The following is a 16,504-nucleotide window of genomic DNA, read 5'->3' as shown; positions in this document are numbered from 1 at the left end:
AAAACAAATCCCATCTGCACAAATCACAGAGACACGCCCAGGTTCCTTAGACACTACACAAAAGGCATTTCTAAAGGTGTGACCCACAGACAAGCACAAGACACCACTTTGCAGAGACAAAGGGCTTTTGGAAGGAGGAAGGGTTGGAGAGGGTAAAAAAGTGCTCTCCAGATTGTCTCCACAGCATTTAGACATCCCCCGATGAACGGCGTCCGTACAGAACTTAAGCTCCTCCACTTTGCCTGCAAAGATCTTCACAACTCCAACCACTGCCAATTCTGACCATTATTCCCTCCCCAAGTCCAGCCTGCTGCTCTGGCACCCAGCTCAAGCCTCGCACCTAGCTTCTCTATTTCTCCCACTTGAGACCCCACATTGTCCTGAATGTCCGGCACACACCACAACTGTAGCATCTACCACCGTGAGCAGCACCTGGTCTTTAAAAGGGCTATGCTCAGAGCAAGTACAACTCCTGGGGGTAAAGGTCTACACGAATAAGCCCCAGGCCCCAGTCCTGCAAAACTTACACACATGCTTAACTTTATGAGCCTGAGCCAGACTGCGGAGGGATTAGCCTTTTGGGATATGCTATCTATGAACTCGACACTGTACATCTGTTTGGACCCAGCTCCAGGGGGCAGAGAGTTAACACCCCCTGCTGGAATGGGAGCACTTGAGGCTCTGACTCTCACCAGAGACTGCACTGTAAAACACCTTGCTTATTGGCTTGGCTGCTTTCTGGGGTCTCGGTGGAAGAATGGTGGGAAATGTGATGTGTGTGCCGGAAAGTATCACATTCTGCAGAGTCAATCCACATCTGGTATCAACTCCCAGAGGTTTGGTCCCCTCTAGCCTCAGACCCTCCTTTCAGCATCCTTCCTTGGAGCTGTAAATATCAGAACTGGTAACTTATTTTACACATTTCCCCCAATCTCTCAACAAGCCAAGAGAAACCACTGACAGCTGGGTATGGTGAGAACACAGAAGGACAGAGTCATGGGACTGGGAAGGACCTCGAGAGTCCCCTGCACTCACGGTGGGACTAACTATTATCTAGACCATCCCTGACAGATGTTTGTCCAACCTGCTCTGAAAAACCTCCAATGACAGAGATTCCACAACCTCCCTGGGCAATTTATTCCAGTGCTTAATGTCCAAGCTAAACCTCCTTTGCTCCAATTTAACCCCATTGCTTCTTCTCCTGTTGTGTGTGAACAATTCTTCTCCCTCCTCCTTGTAACAACCTTTTATGTCCTGCCCTCAGTCTACTCTTCTCTAGAGTAAACAAACCCAATTTTTTTCAATCTTCCCTCATAGGAGGTGTTTTCTAGAACTTTAATATTTTTGTTGCTCTTCTCTGGACTTTCTCCAGTTTGTCCACATCTTGCCTGAAATGTGGTGCCCAGAACTGGACACAGCACTCTAGCTGAGGCCTAATCAGCGCAGAGTAGAGCGGAAGAATTATTTCTCGGGTCTTGACTACAACACTCCTGCTAATACAGCCAGGCTATTTGCTTTTTTTGCAACAGTGTTACATTGTGGACTCATGTTTAGCTTGTGATCCACTATGACCCCCAGATCCCTTTCCGCAGCACTCCTTCCTAGGCAGTCATCTCCCATTTTGTATGGGTGCAATTGATTGTTCCTTCCTAAGTGGAGTACTTCCCATTTGTCTTTATTGAATTTCGTCCTATTTACTTCAGACCATTTCTCCAGTTTGTCCAGATCATTTTAAATTTGAATCCAATCCTCCCAAGTACTTGCAACCCCCTCCAGCTTGGTATCATCCACAAACTTTGTAAGTGTACTCTCTGTGTCTTTATCTAAATCACTTATAAAGATATTGAACAGAACCGGACCCAGAACCGATCCCTGCGGGACCCCACTCATTATGCCCTTCGAGCATGACTGTGAACCACTGATGATAACTCTCTGGGAACGGCTTTCCAATCAGTTATGCACCCACCTCATAGTAGCTCCGTCTAGATTGTATTTCCCTTAGTTTATGAGGTGGTCATGCAAGGCAGTATCAAAAGCCTTATTGATATACCACATCTAGCACTTCCCCGCTATCCACAAGGCTTGTTACCCTGTCAAAGAAAGCTATCAGGTTGCTGTAAAAACCAGCTTGCCTACTACAGATGGCAGCACTGAAACCTGAGTCTTATTTCTCTTCTAAAGATTGGAAACGTATATCCCAGTTCAGGGTCTTTGCCTGCTGGATGTTCTGGACAGCACTTCTTACATGCAATAAAGAAGGGGTTTTCTAGAGACAAAACTAGGAATTTGTAGAGCACTTGCACCACAATTCAGGAATGCATTACTGCTATGAAAGCACTTACACACAATGCTTCACTCTAAGTCCATGACAAATCCTATTGTATACAGTCAATGGGATTTAAGCACATGCTTAGAGTGCTTTCCTGATGGAGGGCCTTACAAAGCAGTGGAGGCTGCAGGCAGGCAGATTTCTTACTTTGTCGGTTTCCAGATCAGCTGCTTCTTCCCTCATTCCATTTACAATCTTTTCACTGACAGACACGGTGTCAATGGTGACAGCCACACTTTTCATCTGATCTGTCTCAGCAGCTCTAACATCTGGCGATGCAGATAGGGGATGCCCTTGACTGCTGACCACATGTGTCCCCTCCGCTGTCCTTTCCCTCGGAGTTCCTGACTGTTCATAAGCCACAGAAACTGCATCTTCTACATCAGTATCTTCCTTTTGTAACAGTTCATTCCCCGTGGGTTTCCCACTGGACTCCTCTTTGTTCAGACCACACAGGCTGCTGTCAGCATCTCTGTTAAGCAGTTTGTCCGGAGCTGAAGGGCACACACCATCAGAATCCAAGGGAAACGTTTGACTTTCTTCAGTGTGACTCACTTTCAAGGACTCCTTCTAGGCAGCAAATTAAACACAATTAGAGCTACATAGCGCTCATGCTTTGCCCCTTCTCTCGGAGGATCCTTTGTACCAAAGCAGGTCTACCTTCTCCTATAGGAGGACAAGGAATCACAAAGCATTGGGTGACTTCAGCAAGGCCAGTTTCAATTTGTTTTAATTTATCCCACTCTTTGAGAAAAGGAACTTCCTTGTGATGAGTGTCCTCGTCTCTTAGGGCTGGAATTCTGCTTTCATACCCTAGGGATCCGAAGGTGTGTGAGTTAGTGACTGACGCTGCAGGGACCAGAGGCCAGCGCATTAGTCATTACATGCCCCTCACATTGCCATCTGTTACTAAGAGAAGGCAGTTTGAAAGATAGAGATTATTATTGTTTTTTTTAATTTCTGCCTGGAGCGGTCACCTAGGCCAGGTTAACCAGGAGATGCCTACTGCATTGTCCACCTTCGGTCCCGGGCCAAGAATAGATGTAGGATTCGAACCCACAATCTCCAGGCCCAGAACGAGACTAAAACTGACAAAGGGATACCGATATGAGCAAAGGAGCTAGTCTAGTCTAAGGCCCACTGAACAGGACATATCAGACTTGGAAAACATGATCTGAACAAGCTCAGTCACCCAAAGCTTCAGCAGCATCTCATGGCAGCCAGGCAGCACAGGAAACTCACAACAAAAGTACAAACCCCATGAGAAAAATGGGAAAGTTTCCCTCAACAGTATGCAAACCACGTCTCTGACAGGTCTTAGTTTCTCACTGTTTTATTAATGCTGTGGTGACTTGTCGAAGGCTTTAGCTAAAGCCTTAGTACAGTTTGTACTGTATGCAAATGGCACATTTTATCTGGGTATTTTTACCAAGGTGTCACTGGAACAGTGTCGCTCTGAAGCCCAGAATGCCAAGATACTGAAAGGATGCCTAGCAGGCTGCCATTCAGATGAGGGAATTCAGCAGGACTCAGGAGCTGAGTTGGGGAGAGCAAAATCAAATTACTGGATATTCTCCCAAAACACTGCATCATAACTGCATTTCAGTGTGTCACTGGCAATTTGCCAAGTGATAAAATGAAAGCTTGAACCTACTTCTGTTCAGGGCTCCATTAACACAGGCTTACAAATGTACCACTAGCATTGGTCACCTCTACAGGGCTTTTCAAAGGGACGTGAGGGCTCAAGAATGCATTTGACATGCGAGAAGAATTTTATATTTTCATGTTTCCCTGACATCTGACTCCCAGTCCTGATTAAGTTTCTCTCATTCCTGGATGTTACTGTGTCAGCAGAGATTGGTCACTGATTGATCCATCACATAAGTGAGTCCATTTTGGAATTTGTTAGTTTCACCACTAAACAGCCAAGATACTTAACTTTTAAGAATGGCTCCTGCCTAGCGATGGTCACCCCTTTCATAGGATATTTTACTGTGCAGTAGCATATACACAAAGGGATACCGATAAGGCTATCCCTTTGTGTGTATATTCTTCCCTTTGATGAACACAAACAACTCCCTTCTGAATTCACTGGTGTGTCTACAGGTCATGGGCATAAGAGACTTCTCTTTAAGCAAGTTTACATGACACACTGGAGTGGCTCAGAAGGGTTGTAAGAACAGACTTATGCAAGGCTGGTTTTTTGCTGTTATATCTGAATGATCACTACATACAGTTCTATAAAATAGTGAAAATGCAAATTAGACACAAGTAGAGATGCAAATTCTCCCATTCTGCCAGGGCAGAGCAAATTCTACCAGGCATTTCAGTGCTCTCGCAAGTCAGTCAGGTAGTAACTGGCTCTAGCAGGTCCTTCCACAAGCTGTAAGATAATTTACCTGCAGCTGACTGACACTCTGAATGGTGTGAAATTCCTGCCTATCATATAAATTGAATGCCCCATTGATCAGCATAAATCTGGGGCAAACACACTAATACCAGTGGGATTGGATTTCATAGTGTAATCCATGATACACAGAGATGACTGATCTCTAAAGCTGAATTGCTACTCACCATGAAAAACAGTGCAGCAATGCTGCTTGTTGTTTGTATTTAAACAAGTTTAACACAAAGGGCATAATGGTGGGAATTTAGCTTTAACATGATGTACAAAAATCTTCTGAAATGTGAGCTCTTTGGCTTTTGTTGTTTGAAGCCAGACTCTCAAGTCTGGGTTGCTCCTGGGAAGACATGCACACAAAGCAGGGTACGATCTGCAATGTTAGCCTGGAAAACTTTGTATTTGCTGTTCAGGTTAATAAATCTTTTCCATGCAACATTTTAACCACCAGAAAAGAAAAGCAACAATCTGATCCTTTACCACAGCACTAGCAAATGACTGTTTTCTGTACCATGCAAAGCTTCAGAGACATCATGCAAGCCAGTGATAGCAAAGATCCACTGGTCACCTCTTTCAGACCTCCAGCTTCATCTTCAGAATTCCCTAGGTGCTGGAGCCCAGGTTCAGTAACACTGGCTAACCGGGTACCACAATTGTCTTCCTCTGCCCTCCAGCTGCCCTGATGAGCAGAGCTCCACACAGATGCTGCCACCCCTCTGAACTGAGGGTGTAAGAGGCATTTCATTTACTTTCTCCTGGTACACCACACAGTACCAATGAACATTCCCCAAAAAGGAGTTTGATAGCTTACATCTCTCTTACTGATACCATTTAAATACAAGAGAAATTACATTTCTGGAAGAAAAGCAGAGGCCTAGTAGTATTCAAACCTTGGAGATACGTGGCCTCTCTCTTAAAATCTAGCTGGATTGATTTTGATACTTTAGAACAAACAGATAATTTTCATGTAAGCCAAGAAGAGAGAGAGTTCTGAGTGACAGCAACAAATTATGTTTCAAGCATTTTTTTTTATTTGTAAAGTGTTGTTACTATATGGTTATTGGCTAGAAAATCCTGGGTTATAAACTGTACATATCTATAGTTTGTAAAAACTAGACAAATTCTTGTGATACATGGTTAGAGTTGTGATGCCTTGAGGGAGGGGTGCCATGGCACAAAGCATGCACTGTGAGGATGGATCTATTTACACTACCGTGGTGGGGGTCCATTTAGCTTAAAGTTGTCTTTCTGTATATAGCGAAATTAGCATTCTGCTGCCATTCTTAGTTGTGGAAGGGGGTTCAGCTGGCATGAGAAGTGTAGGGTTTTTTAAAAAAATTAAAAAAAAAAGAAAAAAAAAGAAGTAGATTTAATTGGGGATTGGTCCTGCTTTGAGCATAGGATTAGACTAGATGACCTCCTGAGGTCCCTTCCAACCTTGATATTCTATGATTACCAAGGTGACAGCCAGGAGAGACTGTTTAACTTAATATCTTCTACCAAGCCTCTTCTATCGAGATACATCCTGAATGTGACGCTACACTGGCAGCTAAAGGGTAACGATGGAGACAATCCCAAATGGGGATACAGGGTCATTCATCCAAAATGAATTAATTGCTATAGTTAGCAGCTACTGTAAGCTTCCCCTTTGGCCGAAAGGGCAAAGCTGATCCAATTTGTAAGACGTACTGAGAAGACCCACCATCATGGATTCCCAAATGTCACGTTATACATGCTCTGCACGTTTTACTGCTTCTGCTTTTCAAACTGCTGGTCAGCTCAATTAATTCACTGCTCTACCAAGATCTTGCTACATCAGGTGCTTGTTCCACTGGCCCAAAGAGAAGGCTAGTGGTTACAGAAGTTGCCAAGCATGCTCCTCACTACAATGGAGAGAATAATGCAATGAACAGTTTATCTATTCTTACTCTTAAGGTAGTCAACACTGTGCCAATTATTTATGGATGGCACATGACTTCCTTGGAACACATAACACTCCCTCCTGCACACGTCTCTGCATTAATGCAAACTAGCACACTGTACTGTGCTGTATTTATTTATGGAAACTGCTCGCCTTTCACACATTTCCATCTCCTAAAAAAATCGCTGCATTTTAATGTTCCATCATATAGATAAGCCATGTGACTCCAAATGTTTACCTGCAGATAGACCTTTTTGGAATGCAAAGCACCAAAGCTCGCTGAACTGCCCAAGGTACAGAATGATTTGTTACTATGTCATGCACAATTTTCTCTCTTCAGTCACCCCCCGTCAAAAGCCTTCAGGCCGCTCCCATTATAGCTTGAAGTACCCTTGTATTCCCATTCATGTTAATACAATCTTTGCTGCAATTACCCCAGAAATCCCTCAAAGATTGGTTCAGAGAATATTTAACAATGACAATTCAAACCCCATCGTCTTCACTCTCCTCACCTCCCAAGCCACAGAAAAGAGAGTTTCCATGATCACAAATGTAAGAAAAGCAAATCAAGTTCTTCAACATCTGACTGCCTTGATTTCCCATTCCCCTTCCCCAGATTTAATTACTCAGCTTCCAGCTCCACCCCTTAAAACACCCTGGGATCTCTAGGAATTATTTCCAGTTCTCCTACCCTTTGGACCAGTCCATTTAATTCTTTGCAGCAAGCATCACCGCACATCACTAAAACGATCACATAGTGTCTCCAAATATGGATTCTCAGTCTTGGATCCACTGACTGGATTTTTACCAGCTCTGTAGGCAAACTGGCTTTTCACTTCATCCCATCACTTCTCACACACTCCTTCGTGGGGCCTGTTTTATGGACCTTTGCTTCCTTTTGATTTTATAATAAAGCTAGAGAAGGGCTTGGGATGCAGAGAGAGCTGGCTAATGTGAGTGTTTTCCTACTGCCATCTTATGGCATCAAACGTGAATGGTAATTTCCAATGGGACATTATAACCCATCAGGCCTCAAGGTAACATCCATCTAGGTTACTAGTTCTTAAGAGGCAGTCTGGCTGTCGAGGGGCAACTGCCATTTCATAACAGATCCCAAAGCCCTGCCACGGCAGTGGAATGCTAAGCGCTGTCTTTGTTCCTAGCCACATTAACGTCTCAGTGACCAACTGGGCCCCAACAGACTTTTTGTTGTTCTGGAGATGAAGACAACTTGGGCCTTTCCTATTCACATCCAATTTAACACAAGCTGCCTTGCACACTATGCCCAGAGCAGCAAGCATTCGAAAGCTTACTTTTCATGTGCCATGAAAAAGGCTAATGAAAATACTGCATAGCATTTTAAAATCAATTAATTTGCCTCTCAGATGCTGGAGCAGAATTTTTAAAGTGGCGAGAAGGGATTAAAGCCCACAGAAACAGCATGGCTAAATCACTACAAACTGCTTTCAACACACAAACTATTGTTTCCTTGTCATCCTAACCCCGCGTCCTGTTAATTATGTACGGACAAGGAGCAACCCAGCCCCAAGAAAAATAAAAACAGATGTTCATGGCCATACGTGTTTTTAAATCATCATCATCAATGCTCAACATCTGAGGGCAAGAATTTATCAACAGTGCACCAGAAAAGGAACCGGTGACCAAGGTTCTACGCTTCTACTAAAGCAAGTGGCCACATGCCAATATTCCTTTCAGTTTCCACATAACAGTAGAACCATAACACACTCGCCAAAAGGAATGATGAAGCTGGAGTGGTATTTTTAAAGAGGAAAAAAAACCTAAGGACCTCGCTGAAATATAGTTTCCGTATTTCCATATTTAGTAATTTTACTTGCGAATGTTACTTCTATTCACCCACTGGAAAAGGCAAAGATGAAATTAAATCCTGTCCAATGCAAATACTGCCATGCCCGCAGAAACCTTAACTCTCAGGAAGGGGCTAGATGGTTCCGTCCTTGGCCCTCAGATCTTCTCCCACTATACGATACCTCTGGGGTGACCATATCCACCTGCATGAATTCCACTGCCTACGCAACTGTGCCCCCAAGAGTTCAGTTAGACCCAACCGTGGCCAAATCCAAGCTCTGCTTTTTCCTTGCAAACCCTCACCTTTTCCCAACAACTCCCCTGTCACTCAGACCTGCGACCCTGGGGTCATCTTGGCCTCTAGCCTCCCCCCCTCTCTTCACATCCAAATGGTCACTAAGTTTTGCTGCTTTCCTCATTTCAATCCCTCCTAAAGATCTTCTTCTACTGAAGACACTAATCCAGGACAGTCAATGCCCGACCTGATCCTGACATTATAAAAGGACAAAGAGGTAAAGTTCAAAAACAAAACCAAAAAGAACGAAACCACAACCATTCTGACTTCCAGCCCCATATGCTGTTGGGGTATCTGATATTATCCATGGCTGTCTTAAGCTTCCCGGGGCAGGCACTGCATTTTCCATTTGTGCCTTGGAAAGCACAAGTCTCTTAACTGCATAACAACTATGCCACATTGCACGTAGGTAGTATTTCTATTCCAGTTTTTCTGGTGAAATGAGTAGGTTAGGATCCATTTATGCCATAAATGTACATCATGAAATATACTGGGCAGAGCTATCATTGCTGTGGGACCCTTCATTGACTTAGTTTTAACCGTGCACACTTGAAGTTCCATTAACATGGAGCAAAATGCCTGGGTATAATGATGAGATCTAGACAATGCTGTGTTAAGAATATCAGCAAATGGAGAAGTTCGGTCTGCACATGAACTCCCCACATTGGTAATTGTGGCGCAACTGCACCATTGTAAGCAACAGTGGGACATTTTTGGAAGAAAAACCTAGCATAGAGATGGTCAGTTTATATAGGTGCAACTCCACTGATTTCAAGTGAGTTACAATCTATTTATACCAACAGAAGATCAGACATTTTTCCAAAAGAAAAAACTCAGAATTTACAGAATACAGCAAAAACCTTTGACCCATAAAACGGTACAATCTGCCATCTTCTCCTGTTTCTCATGTTAAAGCACTGACAGCTTTTAGAAGATTCTACCATGTGTACTTCAACTGACATTTACTAATTCTCTCAGATAAATAGCACCCCCCCACTCCAATTGACTTGAGAGAGGCAAACCCAGGATCTTACAAACCCCTGATCAGGCCAGGCAGGGAAAACATGGACTGCAGTGCTCCAAAGGGGGTCAAAGACCATTATGCTCTTCTAAATACCTCAGCAGACACATACTCAAAAAACCTCTTCTGGGCATGCGCAGTATGTCTTATTAAAAAAACACATCAGTCAGCACTATTTACATGCCAAGTTTCAAAGCTCAGCCATTTTTTAAATTTACCTACATGACAAAGAGACTGGTAAAATTCCTGTTTAAAAACCACAGTACCTACACCAGAAGCAGAGAACTCAAAAAAAGTCTGACTGGATTTTGTTTAAACTTAAAAAAGACTCACCTTTGGACAGAGACCAACCAAGGAAAATTTCATCCCCAAAAATGATTTTTTTAGAAAACGATAATAAGAAAACAAAGGGCTCACATGTTAAACTGATACGCAGCCTGAATAACAGCGAGTTCTACCGAAACATTTTACAATGCCACAAAGTTATTTTTATGCAAACTTTCGTCAGCCTTATTTTAAAAATGCAATCCTAGGACCTCCCTTACAAAGCCCAGTTTCAAACATAGTCACCATCCTGCAAATGATATGAACAACAAACAGCAGAGCAACTCCCCCCAAAACTCCCCTAGTGCACCTGGGAATATCCAGACACTCATTACTATCTCAAGTGACATATTTCTTTCCTGAATGCTCGTGACGATTCCAAGGACACGCTCTTTCTTACCTCATACTCGAAGCCACCTCCTAGGGTGCTAATATCCATGTGCAGATTTTTGAGCAGTCTCGCTGTCCCACGGGGACTCTATGCATTCAAAAAAGGAAAACAACTGCAGATGAGTTTGTATCTTTGCAACTGGCCGTATTTCAGGCCATGCTTGAGGACATTCTGGGATTTAGTAATTGGTGGAAACGAGGCAGGGGAACTGCAAGACAGTGTGTTAAAGCAACATGATGCTACCATCTGATTCATTTCAGAAAAACTCCTTAGCAGTATATCGCTTCCTGGATTGTTGTTTTTTACAAATGCAAGGGATGGCCACGGGCGGCCACCTGGGTAAGGGATTTCTCTGCTGGGTTTGCAGGGTTCTTCTGTATTTCTGTCCTGAACTGCCATTTCGTAATAGCACAATGAGCTCACAAATGAGTGTGCTCATACAGATCTCAGTCCAGTCCACTATGCCTGGGATCTTGTACCCACTGAATTTAACGGCAAAGCTGCCAATGAGGTCAAAGGGGCAGGATCAGGCCCACAGAGATTGAGGACATGTCCATAACAAACACTGAAACCCTCTGCAAATGTAGGAGTAGAAGAGGCCCCAGCTAGGCACTTGGAAGGGAAACTTCCCTAGCTGACATCCATGGGCAAGACCCCTACAGACAGTAGCACTCATCCTCTGCAAAAACCTAACACATCAAATCAGAGCAAGAACAGGGTTAGATACCTTGGGGAAAAGATAAGAAACTTAGCCTAAGTCAAACCCAGAAACGTTTGAACCACAGGATATTCTAGGCTGAAAACCCTCATGAGGCAAGGACTATCAGGGTCTATTCCCCGGATTCCCTTAGGGGATCTATGCACAGCCCACAAAAAAACAAAAAACACGGCACTCATAGGAATCCGACAGGTGTCTCAGCTCTCTTGCTACCTGATTCTCACTCTCTTCCTCTTCCTCTTCATCTAGAGCTAGGAGATTTAGGGAGGCTTTTTCCTCATGCATGGATCCCAGCAAGCTCTTAGTGCAGCCAGTGGATTTAAGGGTCTGTGGAGGCTGCAAAGTCAAAAAAGGGGATGGGGGGTAGTTAGACGAGACCAAGCCAAACAGGAAAGAGGACACAGGCATATCAAAGCATGGCAGCCCAATTCCATCCCTAGTAGAGGGACTCTCTCACCAGCTTAGTAGCACACAGTCAGCATAGCAGACAGAATATCAAGGACTTTGCAGGCTAACCTGACTGTCTGAAACACTGTTATTTTGCAGAGAGTCATTGCAAATATATCTTTACTACCAAGGTGGTGAGCTCTGCTTTAGGCAAAAGTTTCCATTATATCAAAGGTGCTCTCACTGTAAAGAACCACATATACAAAATCTCCCCACCCAAGAAAATAAAAATTCATCAAGTTGGATTTGCAACAGACTTCCCCCTCCCTCTTTTCTGTTTTAAGATGAATGTGGTGCTGGCAGAAGGTGTAAGATTGATAGCTCTGGGGATGCAAGATCTCTATACCCACCAAACTGGTACATAACCAATGGCAACGAAAGCTTCTCACTCCCACCCCCACTAACATGGGCTTCTCTACATGGCAACTTATTGAGAGACAAGCCAGCATGTGCATCTACAGCCTACCAGCTTAACACTCAGTAACATCCCTGATGGACATTGCTACAGCGCACTGACAGTCACTCCCCGGGATTTGTATGTGCTGTAGCAGTGTCCACACGGGATGGTCCTGCACAGTAAGCTGGCGCACTGTAGATTCACACCATGGTCCACCACACAGTAACTGGGCTTGTAAACGAGCCCTGTGTCTCAGCTTTCTGCTGGAGGGACCTCTTCTCGGGAAACAAAGGGAATTTCAGTCTCTGCAGCCCATTTAGTCTTTGCCCTCTGTGGTGACCAATGAGGGGCCAGCAGCCATTTTACAAAGTGAATGTTTCCCCTTATGGCGGAGGCCCAACAGCCTCAGATGGGAACTGCTGCTCAGCCACTAGTGTGACAGCACCTGTGATGTCCTAGTATCACAGTGAATGAGTGCTCCATCCTCCCTGACAGAATTAACACACGAGGGCTCAAATACTAGAATGATGGGCACCAACGTTGAGCTTCCATAGCTAGAAGGTGAGGAAGAGAGGAGCAGCTCTTATGCTCCAGCAGTGTCATTCTGAGTGCAGAGGGCTGGAGAGCATCAGGCCCAGGATCACTGACGCTTTGGACTAGGTTCCATACAAACATTTGTGGGGGAATGTAGAGACAGGAAACGGATTTGACTTTTCTAAGCCTGGCTTCACAGACAAAGACAGGATAAAACCCATGTACGAGGAACAGGGATACTGCCTTTGAAACATCATTCTAGTGTCTAGTATCAGAGGGGTAGCCATGTTAGTCTGGACCTGTAAAAAGCGGCAAAGAGTCCTGTGGCACCTTATAGACTAACAGAGGTGCTGGAGCATGAGCTTTCATGGGTGAATACCCACTTCATCAGACTCATGTGTCTGTGCAGGTTCCTGAAAACATAGCGCATTGCAACAAACACATCCCAAACTGAACTTTCAGTAAAGAGGGAGAGTTACCAGAGTTCCTTCTCTGAGCAGCGGACTGGGTACTCCAGACATCTCCACACTGGTGCTTAGCGAGCCATGGAGGGCACTGGCTGGACCATCCACAACACCACGTAAAGGAGCAAGACTCCCCGGAGGAACTTGGACAGGTGCTAGCAGGGAACCTGGAGACTAGGACATGCAAGAACAAGGTAAGTATCTGACCTCAACTGAGACGAATTAAGAGAAGCAGAGCAGGCACCATTTATGGTCTGCAAGCAGATACAAAAATAATGAGCCACTCCTGTCTGAACATTGCCTGCTACCACTTAAATCACCTCTGCTCAAAAGCTGCTAACGAGACCTCAACACTCAGATGTGTGAGAAATAACAGGTGGATTCACGAGTGCATAGAACCCATCTAACGACCCATATGAACACAGAGTTATTTAGTTTACAACAGTCAGAAGTTTGTCTGATCCACAGAAACACCAAAACATCAGGGAGAAGATATAATATAATACACCCATATTGGGTGTTACACAAATGTAATAGATGCACGTTCACAAAGAACATTATATGAATGCCTAGGAAGGTGGTCAGAACCTCTATACTATTCTAATAAAATCAGGCCAGACAGTATTTCTGCTCTCGTACCACTCTGTTGAATAACTGAAGTAGAAACCATGGCTGACAAATTCAGTTTCCACAGCAAAGAAAAAGAAGTGACATTTATTATGAATTACTGGTCAGATGTCAATATGTGACTTTTCAAATAAGAACGAACTAAAAGGGTTAAGATACTCTTGCTGTTACTTGAAACAACCGTTCCTTTCGCTGGCTCCTCCCACGGCAGCATTGCCTCACTGTTGAGTTTCGAGCTGTTGGCCAGGAAGAGGGGGGAGTAGGGACGCCCATGTGAAGTGATGACAGTTCCGCAGCCCAACTTACTGATTGTGTAGGACCTAGGCTAACTGCAGCTTCACCTTCCAACTACTCGGGGGGGGGGGGGGGGGACGCATGACAGTTTCACTGGGATGGCAAGTCTCCTGCCTCACAGAAGCTGCAATAAGCAGGTGGGACTACAGCAACAACTGTGGCTGAGAAGTAAAATGGTGGCAGGCAGTTCTGTCACAGAACTTCACCAAGGGGCTCTTAATTTCTACTGAGGCTTGTCCCATCTACAGCTCAGCAAAAACCCTGAGAATAATTCCTCCATCCCAGTTAGAGGGGTCACAGAAGAGCCACGGAAACTATTAAAGGACTGGAAAACGTTTTAGCATGAGAAATTCAAGGAGCTCAATCTATTTAGCTTAATAAAAAGAAAGTTAAGGGGTGATTACAGTCTGTAAGTACCTGCAGGAGGAACAAATCTTTGATAACGCACTCTTTACCCTAGCAGCAAACGTAGAACAAGATCCAAGGGCTGGAAGTTCAAGCTAGACAAATTCAGACTGGAATCAGACACACAGTTTTAACAGGGAGGGTAATTACCACTGGAGCAGCTTACAAAGGCTGTGGTGGATTCTCTGTCATTGAGAATTTTTAAAGCAAAACTAGATGATTTTCTGAAAGGTCTGCACTAGCTTGAACGGGAATTAATTCAGGGAAGTCTGTGGCCTGTGCTATAGAGGAGGTCAGACTAGATGATCACAGTGTTCCCTTCCGGCCTTGGAATCTATGAATCTCTAAACAAATGCAAGTCCCATAAAGGGCTGAAATCAAACAGGACAAACTGGAGAAAATGCCATACAAAATTGACCTGATCAGAAGAGCTGAAGTTTAATTGCACTTGTAAAGGTGGGCTGAGAAACTACAGGCTAGCTTGAAAATAATCCTCTCATATAGCAGTGATACAAACAGGCCCCCAACTAAAGACCTGAGTTACCACCACAGAGCATCTCAAAGCTCTATCTTACATAGTGGAATTTTTTATCCAGCAAGACATACCTTGCAATACGCTGCCCAAGGTAAACTTGAAACCAATGCATGCTACAAATACCCCTATGGTTTCCCAGCACCACTCTGTAGCATTTCTTCAACAGAACACGTGTGTGTCGGCAGAGCATATGTGCATCGGGAGATCAGTCTCCTGTACACTGTGTTTACACAAAATTACAGACTGAAAACACAGTTAATTCACTAGCACACTGGGGGACGAGGAAGGAAGATAAACGCACACCGCTCTCTCCTCCACCAAGTCATTGCCAAATCAATGGTTATAGTGTAAATTACATACTCTGGGCTTAACTAGTGATTTTCTACCAATGGCTATTAACTGTGTGTGTGAAGCTGGGGGTGTTAGTTGTCCTTCAGCAAGAAAAACTCACTTCCATTCAGCTAATTAAAATTTTCAGGATAATCTGCAGTTTATCTGATATTTATAGTCGTAGTTATTATCAGCTAAGGGGGTGCTACCACACGCTGGTAAGTGGAAATCGAAGCTAGCAATTCAGTGGAGTCACAGCTGGATACCAGAAATACGGGAGCAAAGCACTTCATTAACATTACACACAATGATCTTTTATATTATTTCTTTGGAACACACGATTTGGCAAGTCCTTATTAAACTGAAGCAATTACTTATGAAACAAAGAACAAGCCAGACCAGGACACACTTCACACCGACAAGGCACCTCCCGCTGTATGCAGTGGAGGAAAGCACCATGGCCCAAAACTTGTGTATCTTATAGAGTGGGGGATGCTCAACTGTGCTGCCCCTTGGGGAGGAAGAGCAAGCTTCAAGCACACGCAGCTGCAGGCCAGAGCAAAACAGCTTGAGCGCTTGTCATCCAACATTAAATACTACCTGGATTTTTGTTTTTAATTAACGAGGCAATTGTAGCCCAGGAAAATTGTCCTAATAATGGAGATGTGGGAGCTCTGAAAAGAAACAAGAATACTTTGGATTGAATTGTTTTATCAAGATATGAAGGGCGGAGAGTTTGGCCCATGATATTCAAAGCAAAACACAGTCAGAGAGCATTGCTTGCCATCTGCATGTCCCTGGGTTCACTGTCAGCTTTGCAGGGAAGCATCACTTTTAATGGGTAGTTTGGAGTCTTGGTTTCCCAAGAGCGGTGCCGAAGGGGAAAGAGGGAGAAGACTGCTTTCAGAAATGGCACCAGTCTATCCCACCTTTGCTGCTCTCCCATGAATTTACCTGGTTTGAGTTTGTCAAGATGTGTCCTAAGACAACAGCAATGGTGTTCAGGTCAGGACTGAGGTTTGCTCAAAGAACTTTGTGCAGCACCTACCTGCAAAAGGCGGGGGGTGGGGGTTGTGCTAACGCTCAACTTCCATGAGAAAACAAATTCATGAAACTTTTGTTTTCATGAGTTTACCAGAAAGGGTGGCCCTATGGTTAAGGCATTGAACTTAATTCCTGGCTCACTCATACCCACTAAATAACCTTTGCCAAATCACTTAATTTCTTGGTGCCTCAGCTTCCTG

At 44.2% G+C, this 16,504-nt stretch overlaps 1 protein-coding gene across 2 annotated transcripts in view; it reads right to left on the bottom strand.

Annotated features, from left to right (window-relative positions):
• Positions 1-16,504, bottom strand: part of LOC116834159 (centrosomal protein of 164 kDa) — a 90,421-nt gene that overhangs the window by 65,338 nt on the left and 8,579 nt on the right. Inside the window, exons 5-9 of one of the 2 annotated variants that reach the window (XM_075073427.1) lie at positions 13,085-13,243; positions 11,441-11,563; positions 10,519-10,596; positions 5,299-5,451; positions 2,477-2,899 (exon numbers count right to left, since the gene is read on the bottom strand). In XM_075073427.1, the coding sequence (XP_074929528.1) occupies positions 2,477-2,899; positions 5,299-5,451; positions 10,519-10,596; positions 11,441-11,563; positions 13,085-13,243 (936 nt within the window). The remainder of the gene's footprint in view (positions 1-2,476; positions 2,900-5,298; positions 5,452-10,518; positions 10,597-11,440; positions 11,564-13,084; positions 13,244-16,504) is intronic. The other variant, XM_075073428.1, reaches the window with a different exon arrangement.

Source organism: Chelonoidis abingdonii, chromosome 18, assembly GCF_003597395.2.
Source record: "Chelonoidis abingdonii isolate Lonesome George chromosome 18, CheloAbing_2.0, whole genome shotgun sequence".
NCBI classification, from domain to species: Eukaryota; Metazoa; Chordata; order Testudines; family Testudinidae; genus Chelonoidis; species Chelonoidis abingdonii.
This window is presented reverse-complemented; position numbering and strand designations above follow the sequence as displayed.